The following is a 14,016-nucleotide window of genomic DNA, read 5'->3' as shown; positions in this document are numbered from 1 at the left end:
TTCCAGTGGCTGTGCATTCATCAACATTAAACATTCACCTGGTCTCATGAATGTCGAATTGTTTTATGTCCATTGATATAACATGACCAGGTGCAATCCCTCATTACTACAATTTATCCTTTGTTTTGACTCAACCCTACCCCCCTCTCCTTAGTTTTTTTTTCACTGTTGCAAAGAATCATGCAGATGAAAAGAGAGATTTTTTAAACGTCATGTTCTTCTTTGTGCCTTGGCTGTTTGGTTTATTCATTGCCAAGAATACATTTGTTTTAAAGTTGTGTTTTCTTAGGCTCGGAGTAAAACACAGAAGGAAATGTTGTGTAAAACAACTTTTACAGTAAACAATACATTCAGCTTGGCATGCTAGAGTTTTGACAATTTGATAATCACAATTAGAGATCAATAGCCAAATCAAATCGTTTTATTGGTAAATTCATATGTAAATCCTCTTAGTCAAACCATATTATCTATTTTCTCTATTCCTTTTGTTGACTTTCTTAAATGTACACACAGTAAGTCTTAAAATCGTTAAAATGGATACTGATCTGTTCATGGATGACTTGACAGAGGACACAGAGTCCAAAAACAAACAAACAAACAATGTAACTTTAAAAAATAATGATTTCTTGGTTTTATTTAACTTTTTCTCTCAGTTAATCTCTTAGATTTTTTTTACTTATTTGACAATATATAACCACGAATAACAGATAACGCATATTTTATTGTTGCTAATAATAACATTACTTTAAGTTGATCATTGACGCATGTGACAACACAGTGATTCTGTTGTGAAAAGTACTGATCGGCGGTATTGTGGTATAAGAAAACAGTGTTCAATCATTTAACTGCATCTTCACTTACTCAAACGTGTTTTGCAATAAACGAAATCAAACTCGTATTGATTTAAGGTTTGGCTAAATCTGATGGCAACTGACCTCTCAAAATCAGGTTCCTTAAACTGATCATCATATTTCAAGTTTGAGTCGTATTTCAAGCGTCTCAGTTTAGTCTGAGGCATAGAGCTAGTCAACAGCAATCGCTTTCTCATGAACAGTTTTACCAGTAGTTACATGACAGATATGGTCTCTTCGCTGCGTTTCTAACAAATTTGCCTGCATGTTACATGATTGCACTAGTCTTGACGAGTGTCACGTACGAGTGTGAAGTACGGCGCACATATGTTTAATGTGACATACAGCATTTATCACATGGGCACATTCACAGCGCTCTTAACGCTGTAACTGCACTCGCCATCATTTATCTAACTTCGTCAGGTAAGAAAACACGTTCTCTGAGTTGTCAAACAAAACGTAGTGGATGCATAATTAGGTGTTATAAAACAATGAATTTCATGAGACTGCATCGCCAGTACGACATATTACATAAAATGTATTAATCCACAACAATATGGGAAGATAACAGTCTGGCAATGTTACTGTCCCACCTGCAACAGATTATCCTGGAATTCTTGAAATTAAGGAAGAAATATTTTCTGCAATCAACAGACAGATTCTCTGAGGTTCATTAAATAATCATATCATTAAGCAATTAATACAATTAATAATATATCATCAAACATGTCTTGGTAATTCTGTTAGAAAAAGGATTGCAAGAGACTTTTAAATATATTTCAGATGCAACTGTTTTCCTTCAAATATCACGTACCTTAGACGTGAGAATTTAAAGCAAAGAGAGTCTTGATGGTAAGCCACGATTCTGCAGCTGTACGGTTGCTTTGGTCTAGTTCTGCTCTTATATTCATTCGTGAACAATTCGGGACTGGCCATCGGGCATACCGGGACAAATCCCGGTGGGCTGCCGAACCGGTGGCCGGTGAACCGTCAAATAATCCATGAAGTTTTATCCGGCCCCGTCGGTGTGCCTGTAGTTTGAGGTGCGCATGAAAGCGTGCTGCGTGCGCGTTCCGGGACTGGGCTCACTGGCCAACCACAACCAAGTTTGTTAATGTGTATTAACATTCCAGGCTATTGCAAAAGTAGCGCGCAGCGGTGAGATGGCCAACGAAAGCCATGGAGAAGAAAATGTCAAAAGGTAAAGGAGGGGCCGAAAAATTAGAGAAAAAAGGAAGAATGCATCAGAGGCACAAGCTTCCAAATGTAAAAAAAAAGAAAAGAAAAAACATTCGACGTACTGTTTGAGCATCAGCATCCTCAAGTGGCCAGCAACGCTATTTTCGAGGAGCAGACTAAAGCGGTAAGATGGACGTTTAATTAGTAAAATACATTAGTTAAGATGTAGGCAATGTTATGTTTTTATTTTAGGACATCATCATTGTACTTATTTTAGGACATCTTTTCATTTGTTTTCAGTAAGTAAGAATTAGTAAGAATGTAACATTTGTGCTATTTCATTTTCTATGACAGATAATAAAAGAAGTAACAGTAAGAATTTCTCGAGTGTTATTTACCTTAAAACATGACACAAAATGTGATAAACATTTGCAGATTTTTTGTGAAGGTTAAGGTTGCAATAAATAAATAAATATGTAATTACACCCCCCTCCCTCAACCGTAACCCACTGTTGTATATACTGTACATAGTAGCCTATATCATCAACCCTCACCTTAAAACACTTTAAACATAACACAACATGTGATCACCATTTGCATATTTTGTGTACGTTAGGGTTGCAGTAAATTTCAATGAATTTCTTTCCCAGTACACCCCTGATTCGTGACAAACGTCGAGTTCACCTTGCGTGGCGCATTAAGTCATCATGTTGAATTATTGACCCTACACACATTCTAATTTTTTAAACTGCTTGAACAAACCACAGCCTGTAATTGTCCTATTTGCGTCAGCGGGACAACTACTAAGATCTTCGAATGACGGTTGCAATCATGTTACCATCGGTGTTTTTTTCCCTCTTAACTGACGTCTCCAAGTTGGCTTCAAATTTCAGGACAGCCGACGAACGACTGACTTGAGCGATGAAATGTTTCTGGTTCATGTGACAGGATCAGGATTGAGTGGCTGAAGTAGACAAAAAAAAGTTTATTATCCATGCAACCTTTCAGCTAGAGGTTCTTTCTGTCTCGTTTTTCAGGAATAATCAGTCCAGAAATTATCCAATTCAGTGAGACAGTTCGTTACAACTGTGACTGTAACTGACAGAACTAACAGAACAAACAGAATAAGGAAGTTGTCATGTAAGGAAGTTGTATGATAAATAACAGTTTAAATTCGTTTAATCGCATTACGGTTACTTCGTTGGATTTTTGTTTCTTGTGTTGCACACATATTTCTAATCGAATAATACAAATTACTTGGAAAATATTTAAACATAATTTTTGGCCATATAATAATACCCATGTCTGCCCATGTCACTATTTGCTACAGTAGACCTGTGCGGTGATTGGCAGTACGGAGGCTGCTTCCTTGGAGTTTTCTACCAAAATCTGTCAAAAAATAAATTACCAAAAAATTTTATAGAGCCCACTCAATCTTTTTCTGTTAAATCTTAACACTCGCACTCTAGTCTAGCCGTGGTACATGGTAAGATTTCACTACTTCAGAAAAGATTTTGAGAGACTTTTGCCAATAAAATGTAATTTATTTATTTATCTCTTTCAGAGTTGAGAGAGCAAGATAAATTAAGCCAAAGCAATTGTTTTGGTAATGCGCTAAGCATGTTTGATAATATTCTGTTCTTTGAAAAGACTTTCTGGTTGTAGTTTGTATGTTGTTGAACTACAGGAGTATTGTACAGCCTCTGTTTTTCAATTTTCATTCACAAAAATGTATTTTCAGGCTGTTCTTTTCCTGGTTCATGTTCTGAAAATGAGTGAGAAACAAAAGTAAAAAAACTATATGATAAGCACATGTGTACTTACTTATGGTAATCATGTTACAGTTTGAGAGGATCTGTAATCTGTATTGGTTACATTTCTTTGAGTTACTGATACAACAACGTTCACGTAGCTGTGGTTATGGTGGTCTGTCTGAAAATTTTACTCTTAAACTTTTTTTTCAAGTTTGAAACTTCAGTTGTGCCATGCTGCAATGTGTAAATATGCTTAGGAACAGCTTCTGGCTTAGATTCTAGCTGGGGAGAGGTAGGTTTGAAGACCCCTCACCCTGATAGAAAACCATAACTATGAAAAAGAATGTAGACTGCAGGTCTGCAAACCATTTATTCCTTACACCCCACAAACTGTAAAGTGAGAAGGGAAATCCTGGAAAAGACAAACACATTCCAGGTCAGATTTGAGTTATGAACCCTCCTCTGAAATCAATTACAAAAAATTATTTATGTACTTAATGTGTGTACAAGGATAAGGCACTCCTATGTAAAGATGATGACAGTTAGGTCACATGAGTATAGTGCTTTTAAGATAATCTTAAACATTAATTTTTGTCTTTGTTGTTTATTTTGCACAATTCTCCTGTAATAAGCATGAAGGAAGTAGCATCACCAAAACAATATCAAAAGTCAGTGTGTAATGTTTCTCATATTTCAGGAACTTCCTTGTGACAAAAACAGACTGCACCTACTTCAGACAAACAAAAACACAGTCCTTTAAGATTCAGCAGCTGCCAGCTGAGGCACAAAAAAGAAGAAAACTGAAGAAATAACAGTTACTTATAGGTGATTTTCATAATAATGTTGTTAACGCTGATTCAATGCTCATAGTTTTTGTTATCAGGCTTTTCAATCTGGATTGTCTGGACATCATTACTTGCTCTTTAGAATTTTGCAGATGACCTTTTTAAATGTATTGTTGATAGTACTCCTACTATAATGTCAGATGCAAAAATATTCGTATGTCTGTAATAATACTGTTACATGACTATTATTTGTCTGTGGAATAAGTATATGGTACAAAACAAACATGCTAAAGCATCAGACACTGCCACAATTTCAAGGATTACAGATCTTCTGGCACTTTGTACATTTCTTTTTTTTAGTATTATTTCAACATCTTAGTGATGTAAGGAGTCAAAAGTTGCCTCATGATCCAAAAAGCCTTCTGTGTAGTCTTCTAAGTGTGTTTCGGAGTCTGCTAAAGTGGGGAGTTTATCCGTCTGGACAATGCACTATGTGTATCTGACTGCTTTGCTTTACATGACCAGGACTGTGACCAGGGCTGTAATGGAGGCTAAACGCACGTAAATGGAATTTACGTACCCCCTACATTTCTGAAATAGCGTTTACGCATCTCTAAATAGAATTTACACCACTTTAAAATTTGCTAAAGATAGAGTTTCCTATTGTTTTATCAGCGCAAGCAGAAGTATATTCCAAATTGCGCTGCACTATCAGCATCTATGGTATCTGTGACCAATCACATCGTCTCTTGCAGCACTGGTTACGTTAACCAGTCGGGATGACATGACACGCGCATTGAAAATGTTTTAAGCAATTGCGCACAACTGCAATATTAACTAAACTAAACATTTAGACTTTTTTGTTAGTCATTCTAATCGGTTGATTCCCTGATTAGTAGACCGTACCACATTACAGGGACATTCTTCAGCTTTGCTTTGACATCCTGGAAAGCAGCATTCCAACAGGCAACATCTGTAGGTCAGTCCTGAAAGATGTGCACCCTGTGCTTATGGAAACACAGCTCGCCCTTCTTCCGCCACAGTCAAAGTATTTCTCGCCTGACCTGGTCGTGATTAACCCATACGATTATGGGCCGGGGTCATTTGGGGTCCACTGGTTTGGGTGCTAGGCTTCTCTGGGTGCCAGATAGGCAATTGGTTTGGCTGGATGGGCATCCCCAGGGTTTCACTGAAGAAGTCCTCTATAAATGCAGTCACCTGTGGTCCCTCCATACCCTCTGCGATGCCTATCACTCGTAGGTTTTGGCGGTGGCTGCGGAAGTTCAGATCATCCAGCCTCTTGCACAAGTTAGCAGTGCTCTTAGCCAGCTTAGCACAAAGACTCTCTAAAGTAGTAGTTCTTGAGTCCACCTCTTGCAGTGAATTTTCAGCATCTGTCAGCTGACCCCCGATTGAGAGTATGGTCGATTGCAAGCTGCTGATTGAAATGTGGGTCTCTTCTCTAAACTTTTTGATGAGGCTCATCACATTAGCCAGTGTAGGCTTGGGGGAGTTAATGCTAGTCCTGGACAGAAAATGTCCAAAAAATCCCTGTTTCGGAAGTATTTTAAGATTACTGATGATGCTTTAAAAAACGGAGTGCCATATATGCAAGATAAAACTCCTGTACCATCACTCAACAACAAACTGGGGAAGCCATCTGAAAACTATAAGTTTATTTCTGAATTCATAAGATGGCTATCTTAGTAAACTAAGGCCTACAATATCGTTACTTACGTCTAAATTTAGTTTAGCCTACTGCACAGATAATCACTGTGTTATCTGTGAATGTTTTGCATCCTCAGCTATGGAAGTAATGCCAACAGTCAACACCGGAAAGACAGCGAACTCTGGATTAAATGATGTAAATAGAGTCTATTAAAGAGTGTTAGACTTAAAAAAAAAGTCTTGTGACTTGCAGTTTCTCATATTCATCATCTCTTTATTCATGTTATTGAGTAGAAAATAGAGCATCCCGAAACAACAGGCCAAAATGATGATATCACGTCACAGACATTCGAAGCTTTGTTCGAAAAGGGTTGGCTAAAATTCAACTGGCAAAAAATGGCATTCGATACAGCCCTACTTACTACTGTATCACTTTGAATTTTAAAGTGCAAATTAACACCAGACCACTCTTGCGAGTTTGCTACCTTTTAAGATTAAAAACCATAGAAGGGTAAAAACATGCCAGGCTGACACTGGTATGATGTAAGCAACACAGCTACAACTAATAAAATTGATAATGGGTGTATTAGATTTACAGCAGGTGTGCGAATGATCAAGCGTTGACAATAGTCAATGGTATTGGTGGCACCAAGGTTGTGGGGGCCACCCCTAAATCACATTCTGTTTAGGGCCCCATAAAGGCTTGGGCTGGCCCTGCTGTCTCGACCATCTTGTTGTCTATAACTAACCTGTTCTCCTCTGTCTATGTGAGTGGTTGTTGTCTGTCTCTCGCTGCATAGACGTGGCTCTCATCTTACCCCACTAATGGTCTCCTTTCCCCCCTCATCTTCTGCATGTGTGTGTCTCTTATGCTTATGTATGAATGTCGTGTATGAGCGTGGCTGTCTACCCCTCTCCGTCCTCTTCATCCGTCCCTGTCAGCCTCCTCATCATCACAATTCCCTGCATTTGTTATCTTTATTTTGTGAATAAATTAACAAAAAAGCTGACGGCGCGTGACCATAGTATGCAATCATTTTGTCTACTAATGTGTTTTCTTTTTGTTACGTCCTGAGACGTATTTATGTTTTTATTTCGTGTTTTGTTTACTGTTGTATATGTGTTACTGTTGTACTGTTGTGTCCTCTCTCTTTCTCTCTGCTCCTCCCTCTTTCCATTTAACAGGTCGTCAAGCACCATGGAAACGAGGGAGGGTCTATTTGTCAAACAGCACTCCCATTGGCTGAGAGGAAAGAGGCCAGGGGATATAAACAAGCCTGTCCTCTTCACCAGAGACCTTTTGTTCCTTCTCCTGGCTGAGACTGTGTTGGTTGTTGGTTGTTGGTTGTTGGTTTTTGGTTTTAATGGTTGATGAGTTGTTATTGCTTTATTTGCTTCTTGTTTACTATGTGTTCTTTTTTTCTGTATTGTATATAGATCTGTATATAGCCTTGTATATAGTGTGGGAAGCCCTGTAGGGAGGTTGGGTGCCTTTTTGTTTGAAACCGTTTTCTCCTGGTTTTTTGGTTAGTTAGGGAGTGAGGTTGGTTTGTGTTGTTAATTTTGTTTTCTTTTTAACGGTAGGTAAGTTAGAGTCCACTCCTCGTAGCTAGACTGTTTTGTTTGTTGTTTTGGCCTTTCCCCCTCCTGAAGTCTCTGTTTGTTTTGTTTGATGCTTCCTGTTCTCAAGTGTGATAATAAATTCAATTGCTATCCTCTTAAATTTATGCAAGATGGGCATAACATCTTAGGCCTACAAATCTACTACTGTACATATCATCATATCATCATCAAATTTCAAACATTAATTAAATTGAATTAAAAACATCAACTAGCTATAAACGTCTCGTATCCCTTGTTGGTGATGTTAATCTGATCCATTTTTAGAAAATAGAATTTAATTTGTTTTGAAATTGCTAATGCTTGTACTTCAGTACTAAGACTTACTTTTAATCAGAAATAGTAATATAGTAAGAACTCTAAAACTGACATTAGCAGGTTAACATATCATGAGATTTCCAAAGAAATATGACAAAATGTCATTTCCACAATAAGAAATGATGATTTCCTCTTAATATTAGAGTGAAATTTGCATTGTTTAACAAAATCATCATGGTCACTATCAGGATTTGTTTCTACAGAATGGAGAAATAAACCATAGCAGTGCATTTATATATATATATATATATATATATATATATGTGTGTGTGTGTGTGTGTGTGTGTGTATAATAATGTTAGATGCTAAATGCTAAATTTTTCCTGACCAAAATGGACCATCGTCCACATAATACCAATGTCTGCTCCATGTCTGTCACTAGCTGCTACAATAGACCTATGTGGCACCTGGCAAGCTGCTTGCTAAGACTTTTTTTTTTTTTTTTTACCAAAATCCATCTACAAAGAAATTAACAAAAAGTTCGTCAACGCCCACTTAATCTTGTTGTGTTAAATCTCAACACTCATACTCCAGTCCAGCCAGTGGACATCGTAAGATTTCACTGGTTCAGAAAAGATTTGACAGACTTTTGCAAATGAAATGTAATTTAATGATCTCTTTCAGAGTTGAGAGAGCAAAGTAAGCCTGTAAGTAACTGTTTTGGTAATGCGCTGAGCACATTTGATAATATTCTGCATTCTTTGAAAAGCCTTTCCGTTTGTAGTTTGGATGTTACTGAACTACTTGACAATTCTGCAGCCTCTTTTGCATCATATTCATTTATAAAAATGTATTTTCAAGCTATTCTTTACCTGAACTAATGGCCTTTATGTGCTGGTTCATGTTCTGAAAATGAGTGAGAAACAAAAGTATAAAAAAGTATATGATAAGCACGTGTACTTACTTAGTTACGCTACAGTTTGAGAGGATCTTTGATCTGTAATGGTTACATCTCTTTGAGTGACTGACACAACAATGTTCATGTAGCTGTGGTTATGAGGGCCTGTCTGAAAATTTTACTCTTTTTTTTTTTCAATTTGAAACTTCATTTTTGCCAAACTGCAACGTGTAAATATGCCTTGGAACAGCTTCCGGTTTAGAGTCTATCTAGGGAGAGGTAAGCCTGAAGACCGCCTCACCCTTCATAGGAAACCATAATTATGATAAAGAATGTGGACCGTAGGTCTGCAAATCATTTACTCTTCATGCCTCATGAACTGTAAAATGATGAGGGAAATTCTAAATATGACAAACACATTGAAGGTCAAATTTAAATTATAAACCCTGCTCTGAAACCAATTACAAAAAATTATGTATGTACTTCACGTGTTTACAACGATAAGGCACTAATATATATGTAAAGGTGATACGGGTCACAGTGTTTTGCTTTAAAGGTAATCTCAAACATCATTTTTGGATCTGCTGTCTATTTTACACAGTTCTCATGGAAAAAGCCTCAAGGAAGTAGCACCACTAAAACGATATCAAAGGTCAATGTGTAATGTTTCCCAAATTTCAGGAACTTCCCTCTGATAAAAGCAGACTGGTCCTACTTCAGACAAACAAAGACACAGTCCTTTAGGATTCAGCAGCTGCTAGCTGAGGCACAAAAAGGAAGAAAACTGAAGAAATAACCTTTACTTACAGGTGCTTTTCATAATAATGTTGCTAACTCTGATTCAATGCTCATGGTTTTTGCTATCAGGCTTTTCAGTCTGGATTGTTGCAACGTCATTACTTGCAGTTCAGACTTTTGCAGATGACCTTTTTAAATTGATTGTTGACAGTGCTCCTAATACAATGTCAAATGCAAAAATATTCCTATGTTTGTAATAATAGTGTTACATGACTATGATTTGTCTATTTAATAAGTATATGGTACAAATGTGATAAAGCACCAGACAAATTTTCAAGGATTTCAGATCTTCTGACACTGTATACATTTCTTTTTTTCTGTTTTAAAGTCTTAGTCATGTTTGGTGTCAAAATTTGCCTAATGATTCAAAAAACTTTCTTTGTAGTCCTTTTAGTGTGGTTTGGAGTCTGCTGTAGTGGGGAGTTTATCCATCTGGACAATGCACTGTTATGTGTATCTAACTGCTTTGCTTTACAGTTGACTGTGATTGTTCATTGTAAAACTTGTTCTGTAGTTGAATAAAGCCCACATTTGGAAAATGATTGAAAATTATGTTTGGGAAATGGAAACCAAGAGGCATTGTGTTTGTAGGTGCATGTGTGCGTGCATGTGTGTGTTCGCATGTGTGCTTGGGTGCATGCACGCTTGTGTTCAATTGACTTTGCAATCATGAACCATATCTTTGACCTCAATGTTCTCCGTGATGGTAAAAATAAATAAACAAAAAGTTTTTTTTCCAACAGGACATATAAACATCCTTCCTTGGAGATGTCTGGATCAGTTGTAACACAAAATGGCTTCATGGTGGTCACCCACGTATACCCACAACAGCAGACAGCAACCACACCTGTAACTGGTGTTTCTTCAAGAGTCCCCACTTTGCTTGCCAAATTTCTGAGGGGAGAGCCAAAAGCATTAGGGGTAAGGTTACACTTAAACCTACTCCATGCGGCTTCTATACTTTGAAACATAAGTGCCTCAAATGAACTTCAAACAAAGCTTCAAAATGAACTTACCATACATTATCCTTATTCATTTTCAAAGAAAACTTTTAAGATCAAACTCATCAGTGTTAAATAAAGTGCTGTGAAGCTATGACACTTAGCTTGATATGAGGGCGCTCATAAATGTTTGTTGCCATCTGAATATGGCATAAATGAGTACTTTAAATGTACACAACTTTCCAAATGTAAATTAAAGAGTTTTTAAGTAAACTACAGTCAATCTGTTTCTTGTACAATCATGTAAAAAGATATCAAAGACTATTTCCGTCTTTTGTTTTCTACAGACTGTACAAATTCTGATTGGTGTGATGATGCTTTTGTTTGGGATTGTGCTGGCAGTTCATGGCGCATCTATCTCTACCTACAGCGGTGTTGCTATCTGGGGATGTCTCATTGTAAGATCTTTATTACTTTACATCTAAGCAAATTTTTTCAGTCATTTTTAGGCATGTCTCCATCTATACATTGTTTTGCAGAGGTTTACATTCTCCCATTCTAAGGTTTCATAAACAGTTCACATTAAGCTGTTGACCCAAAAGGTTTTGCTTGCTTTTTGTGTTTCTTTTTTTCCACTGTCCTCAGCATATCAGTTCTGGATCACTTGGCGTTGCTGCAGAGAACAATCTCAACAAGTGCCTGGCGAGTATTCATGATGCATTTATCACCATTATGTTCCTAAATATAGAGAAAAATAAAAGATATCAATTTTACAGAGATATGTTTGTCATGTTGAGTTCTTCGCGTGTTCAGTTGTGTATCAGAAATTCTTCAGTACATTTTTAGATTACATTTACATTTTTCAGGCTGGAGGTTTTACAGTACAGTTCATACAACTCAGTCAACAACTTAAGCCAAATCTAATGTGTACATGGTATATTTTAAAATGATCTTATTATGGCCTTATGTCATTTGTTCCTTTTCTCCCTTTTAGGTGAAGGGTTCTCTGGTCATGAACATTTTCAGCACCATCACCGCAGGGATAAGCGTGATTTTCTTTTCATTGGACATGGTTTATCAACATTTTTATGACTACTGTTACGAGTATGATTGCTATCAGCTTGGTAGTCAACTTTCGGTGTGTACTTCTTTTTATTTTACATTACTCTTACTTTATTTTACAACATTTTTCCAAGTTTCCTGCATGTTTCTCTGTATTTCTCAGACAGTATGTCCTCTTTATTCAATCTCATTTCAGAGCACATTGAATGGTGTCTCAGGGGTATTATTGGTTTTGTCCATCCTTCAGTTCTTCATCTCCATCAGTGTTTCAGCATTTGCCTGCAAAGCCACTTGCTGCACCAATCCTGAGGTTGCATCTCATTGCTATCAATCCTAAATCTTAGTTACAATGTCAGAAATGTCTTCCTTTTAAAAAGCTTCCCTTGAAAACCCTAGAAATCCACTAGCTGTACTTTCTAAAGCCAGTGGATTTCTAGATGTTGCTGTAAAATATCCCATTTGTCTCTAAACAGATATCACATATTCAGATCCCAGGGCACCATGCCACAGTCACAATGCCCACTCCACATGACCATGACGTAAGTGTACTTTAACTTCAAACTGTTCTAAGAATACATACGCGGTAACATGAAATGTAGTCTAATAATATGTGCATTAACAGAAATCAGTTGTGAACAGAGTAAATTACAAAAAGTATACTGCAGAGCCAAAGGAAGTGAGGGTCCAGGATCTTGCTGAATGTTAATTTGTTTTTTCATCAGGAGGTGATACATAACAACCATCTGACACGTGACAAACCAGCTGATACACTTCCAGTTTACACAGTCTCTTAGGAAATGAATCAGTGACTGCAACCACATGACAATCAAATCATAATCTTCTGCACTCTCTTTAATATCTTTCCTTGTTTCTTTCCCTCTCTCATGATGAATGAAAAAACAGCAATATTCTTTGGGGAAAAAACTGGCATACACTGTAATGAACACTATGGCATCCGATTATTGTACAAGCCAAGCTACATGTAGAATTTTCACCCTCTGAATATGGCCATTTCTGCTTTTTTTTAACACAGAGGAACCACTGGGTGAATATGGCTTAACATGACTTAAGATCATCTGAGTTTTAGATTCATTTCATGTTGTACACAGAAACTCTGAGAGTCTCATACACTTTCCTTCAGGAATAAAAGATTGATCTATACTTGAATACTGGATTAGTAACCTTACATCATTGTTTTACAGACACAAATATACATGAATTGTTTAAAAAAAAAAGAAGCTACAGCTTTTCCAAATCGTTCAGATAAACCACTATATTCTGCAACAATGACAGATCACAGAGCTATCAAGACTAACATGAGTGAATGTTTTAACATAGAAAAAACAAATACATGAACAATGCATTATGAAAAATAAAGACACGTGTTAATACTCATCTTTGAATGTCCTTGATCTCTGGATTTTATTGCTATGATTCACGCCACATGAGGTTAATTATTTGACAAGACTTCTCGTAAGTGGAGCCTGTAAAACTGTCAATTTAAGAAACATATATGATCTGTTTCTCAAGCACAGCAGGAAAAAAGAAGAAAAACAACCCTCCTCAAAACTTCAACACTCCACTCAAAACTTCAACTACACAGAACAACTGAGGGATTGTGTTTTTAAAATTCACACTTGCTTTAAGTTAATATTTTTCCTTTACTTTTACATCTCTGCTTCATTGTTTGTTTTATTTATATTAACATATATTGTTCTTACAATGTTTGCTACAAAGTGAGCCAGTCCATCAGGATATACTTATTGTTGTATTTATATGCTGAATGAAATTCTATGCTGTCATCTCTCAAGACTGACATAGGTGGCACAGTAAGGTACATATATGTTCAAATCTGAAGGTTCAAACCTGAATGATAGACTTTGATCTAGAAATAACTACAATCATCTACACTACAAATACAAATGTATATGGATGAAGTGCACATTTAATCGTAATCGTAAACTCATAAACTCATAGTACAAATTTAACAAGCACAAATTACATTATTGTGCTTATCCAGGGCTGCAGTGCCTGAGTTCGGGCACAGACTCGAGATGTTTTTTCTATCGTCTTGGACTTGGCCATAGGCGTTACCAAATATAGCCTTTGGTGTCCCTAGGTGTGGATGCGTGTGTGAATGTGTTTGTCTGTGTGTCTGCCCTGCGATGCATTGGGGACCTGTCCAGGGTGTTTCCCTGCCTT

At 37.0% G+C, this 14,016-nt stretch overlaps 1 protein-coding gene across 1 annotated transcript; it reads left to right on the top strand.

Annotated features, from left to right (window-relative positions):
- Positions 1-10,579: 10,579 nt before the first annotated feature.
- On the top strand, positions 10,580-12,151 carry LOC115819619 (membrane-spanning 4-domains subfamily A member 4A-like). Its single transcript, XM_030783122.1, has 5 exons — positions 10,580-10,732; positions 11,100-11,210; positions 11,398-11,454; positions 11,747-11,890; positions 12,011-12,151. Exons 1-5 carry the CDS (start codon positions 10,580-10,582, stop codon positions 12,149-12,151), a joined length of 606 nt encoding a protein of 201 aa, XP_030638982.1.
- The last annotated feature ends 1,865 nt before the right edge of the window (positions 12,152-14,016 follow it).

The sequence above is a fragment of the Chanos chanos genome, chromosome 8, assembly GCF_902362185.1.
Source record: "Chanos chanos chromosome 8, fChaCha1.1, whole genome shotgun sequence".
Classification (NCBI taxonomy): Eukaryota; Metazoa; Chordata; class Actinopteri; order Gonorynchiformes; family Chanidae; genus Chanos; species Chanos chanos.
Note: the sequence above shows the minus strand (reverse complement) of the source record. Positions and strands in the feature narration are given on the sequence as shown.